The sequence below is a fragment of the Pteropus alecto genome, unplaced genomic scaffold (genome assembly GCF_000325575.1).
Source record: "Pteropus alecto unplaced genomic scaffold, ASM32557v1 scaffold42, whole genome shotgun sequence".
NCBI classification, from domain to species: Eukaryota; Metazoa; Chordata; class Mammalia; order Chiroptera; family Pteropodidae; genus Pteropus; species Pteropus alecto.
In genome coordinates, this window is record NW_006434825.1 from 16,091,527 (window position 1) to 16,094,938 (window position 3,412).

General features: G+C 51.3%; 1 protein-coding gene across 5 annotated transcripts in view; it reads right to left on the bottom strand.

Moving 5' to 3' along the window:
* IL34 (interleukin 34) overlaps positions 1-3,412 on the bottom strand; it is a 33,676-nt gene that overhangs the window by 4,265 nt on the left and 25,999 nt on the right. For all 5 annotated transcript variants that reach the window (XR_003045731.1, XM_015587684.2, XM_025045333.1 and 2 more), the window contains one exon: positions 153-286. Coding sequence is in view for 4 of the 5 variants with exons in the window: in XM_015587684.2 (XP_015443170.1) it covers positions 153-286 (134 nt within the window). In the remaining variant the exon portion in view is untranslated. The remainder of the gene's footprint in view (positions 1-152; positions 287-3,412) is intronic.

Consider the following 3,412-nt stretch of genomic DNA (forward strand, 5'->3'; position numbering starts at 1 on the left):
CGGGGGCGGGGGGGGGGGGGGAGGCAGAGAAAGGGGTCATGCTGGCTCAGGGCTGACACAGGGCCAAGGGGGGACCCTCCGTGTCCAGAACCATACGCCCCACGTGCCAAGGGGCTTGGGAAGAGGGACTCAGCAGGTGCCCACATGGTTACCATGTACTGAAGGCGGTTCCTGTACTGCAGCTTGTCTCGCAGAAACCCGGTGATGGCGCACTCCTCGCTCGGGGTCAAGGGCCACACCTCCAAACCCTGGTTCCCCAAGGCCATGCCAAGGAGGATCCCGAGATCTGTATCCAACAGGAACACATGAGCAACCTGCACCGCTTCACACCACCTAGTGGGCAAAGCTGTGAACAGCTGTCCTCCCTGTTCCTGGCCACAAGTCCTTGCAGGAGAGGCGGGAGGAGGTTGGGGCACAGAGCCCCAGGGCAATGCTCTCCCTGAGGGCTGGGCTCCAGGAGAGCAAGGCCAGGCAAGCACGAGCCATCCAGCCTGGCCACTCCCGGCCAGCAGTGTCCCCCAGAAGCCGCCCCCTGGGGTTGGTCTCATCTCCTCCCCACTCCTGCCTGGGACCCCTCCCTGCACCGTGAGGCAGGCACCATCCCTCGTCCAGGGCAACCTCAGCCCTTCGTCCAGGGCTAACGTCTTTTCAAAGCCCGCTGCTGCATTTTCCATCTGGAGGTTCAGGAGATGTGGATTCTAATTCCAAGTCTATAAATGCCTCTCAGGTGACTGAAGCCATTTTCTTCCCTGTTCTATCTGACCTTGGCAGTTAGAGGCACCCTGTGGGTTTGTAGAGGCCCTTCCAGTTTACTCATTCTGGGAGGCTAAGTGAATCTCAGACTGTTTCTCCTCCCTGTTAACAAATGAGCAGCCACCTTCCAAACGTTACCAGCCTTCACCACTGGAGGTCGCTGTGACTCCAAAAATAGCCTGTGTGATTTCCCATAACTGAACAAATTTACAAAAATCTGAGAAATTTTGCAACACATGTGAACAAGGCTTAAGTCGCTCAGAGCAGAAAGAACAAAATATAAATAGGCAAGAGACGTATCAAAAAAACCAACCTCACTAGCAAAAGTAAAGAAATTAATTAAAACAGATGCCATGTTTTACCTCTCAAATTATGGGTTTTTGTTTTTTTTTAGTTTTATTTTATTTTAATAACACTCGATGCTGGCAAAGTAGTGAGGCAGGTGCTCTCGTCCTGGAAAGCAATTTGGCAATTTTTGTTATTAATGGACTTAATAATGTCCACGCCCTTTGACCCACTAAGCCTTTAAAATGTCCACACCCTTTGACTCATCAAACTTATTTCGAGGAATAAACCTGAATGAAAACAAAAAAAGAGAGACAAACCAAAAGATTTATGGACAGAGACGTCCGCTGCAACATGATTTCATCATAGTGAAAATCTGTGCATGGCCTAAATGTTCAATAACAACCAATGCAGCCAATAAAAATCACACTGGGAAAGAACGAATGCTTTTATGCTGATGTGATAAGAAAAGTACTCAGGATAGGCTTAGGGAAGTTCTAAAAAAGCATGACTCAGCGCTCTGTCTGTGGGCATCCAGCATGCCTTGAATTCTGTTAATTATGTGTGTGCACAGGGAATGTGGTAGAAAGGGCTGCACCAAATCTCTGTGAGAGATTTTTCTGATCTTTATATTTTGCAGGACATAGTTTGTATTCTGCAATCAATATCTGTATTGTTATAGTAAAAAGCAATCTTTTTTTTTTTCTTTTTTTTTCCTTTTCTTTTTTTTTTCCACCCCCAAAATCAGCCAGGCAGTCTGAGTCACCTCCTTGATCCAGCCCTGGTTGAGTAAGAATTATAGACAGGACCTTCCCTACTCACCTCCCTGGCTCTCAGGAAGACTTCTGTTCTCAGACTCAGGAAGACTTCCGTTCTCAGACTCACTAGCCCCAGCCTGCTCATCTTCACTTGCCCACATCCTTCTTGGGGCCTCTGCCATGCCTTTGCTCCCCTGAACCCCTCACCAGGAGCATCCTCGGGTCTATCCAAGCCCTGTGCCCCACCAGCCCTTCCTCTCACAGAACTCTGGAAAAAAATTCTTTTTTTGAAAAGTCACAACCCATTTCGTACTTTTCTCTCTCTCTTCTTGTGTGCTTGACCCACTATTCAGACAAAGGAACAGATGAACAAACTGAATCGGCGTGACTTCTGTCTTGCTGTTTCGTCATTAACCCTCTCAGCTTCATTAACCCTCTCAGCTTGGTGCCCCTGCAGGTCAAGGTCATTCGAGCCGCCAGGCTTCACCCTTACCCTGGGTATCTTCTCACACTGCAGACCTCTCTCAAGGTCTCACCAAAACTCCTTTCCACCCCAGGGTCTCCCCTGCCTATACCAGTCCCCACTAATCTCTGTTCCTAGCACCATCTGTCCAATTCGCTCATCATCTTGACTAGACAACTTCGCCCCTACTATCTGAATACGTGATGCAGTATTCACAGCCCGGGCCTGTTTACTGAGCACTTTTGGGGTTCGCCGCAAGCAGGGGGATGGGAGCATGCATCTGAATCTCCTAGAGAGCTGGCAGGACCCCACCCCAGACAGTCTGATTCAGTAGGTCTGGGGTGGGGCAAGAGAACCTGCATTTCTCACAAGCACCCAGGTGATGCTGCAGCTGGCCATACTTTGAGACCCATTGATCCGAGTGATGGCTGCAAACTGGTGTTGCAAGGGCCACAAAGATTTCACATAAAAATCTGAACTTAATTAACATCGTTTCTTTAAAAATCAGTATCTCTGTCCACACTAGGTCTTTCCCACTGGCTGCCCACCCCCACCCACCCCAGGTCCTGCCCCAGTTGTCCCTATCTGTGTCCTGGGCCAGAGCCTCCCGGGCCTGGGAACTGGGTCTTAAGAGCCACCGAGCCTCCCAGGCTGGGGTGCGTGGGCTGTGCCGAAACCCCGCCCACAGATGACCTGCCTTCCTCCACGTCTGCTGCCCATCTCCAATTCTGAGCTTCTTTTCTGTTGCCTCCGCCCCAAGAAACAAGCCAGCGAACAGGTGACTAGGCAGGGACAGCACAGCTGGAGCCTCATGGCCACTCGTACCCCAGGAACCCCACAGCCAGTGCCAACCTGACCCTGGTCGGGAGGCCCACCTTGTCCCCATCCTCCAGAGGCAGGAGAGGCCTGTGAGGCAGAAGAGGGGGCTGAAGAAAGAGCAGAGTGAAGAAGGAGGTCCCCACGGTTCCCCGAGACGGCCTTCGTGCAGAAACGTACGGGCCTTGTCCACCACCCCCACCCCAGCTGGCGTAGGGGGTTGAATAGCACCCCCAAAAATCTTCTTGTTTACCCAGAACCTCAGCTGTAACCTCGGGGTCTGTGCAGATGTAACGGAGGCCCACCCTAGTTCCAATGACCGATGTCCTTATCGGGG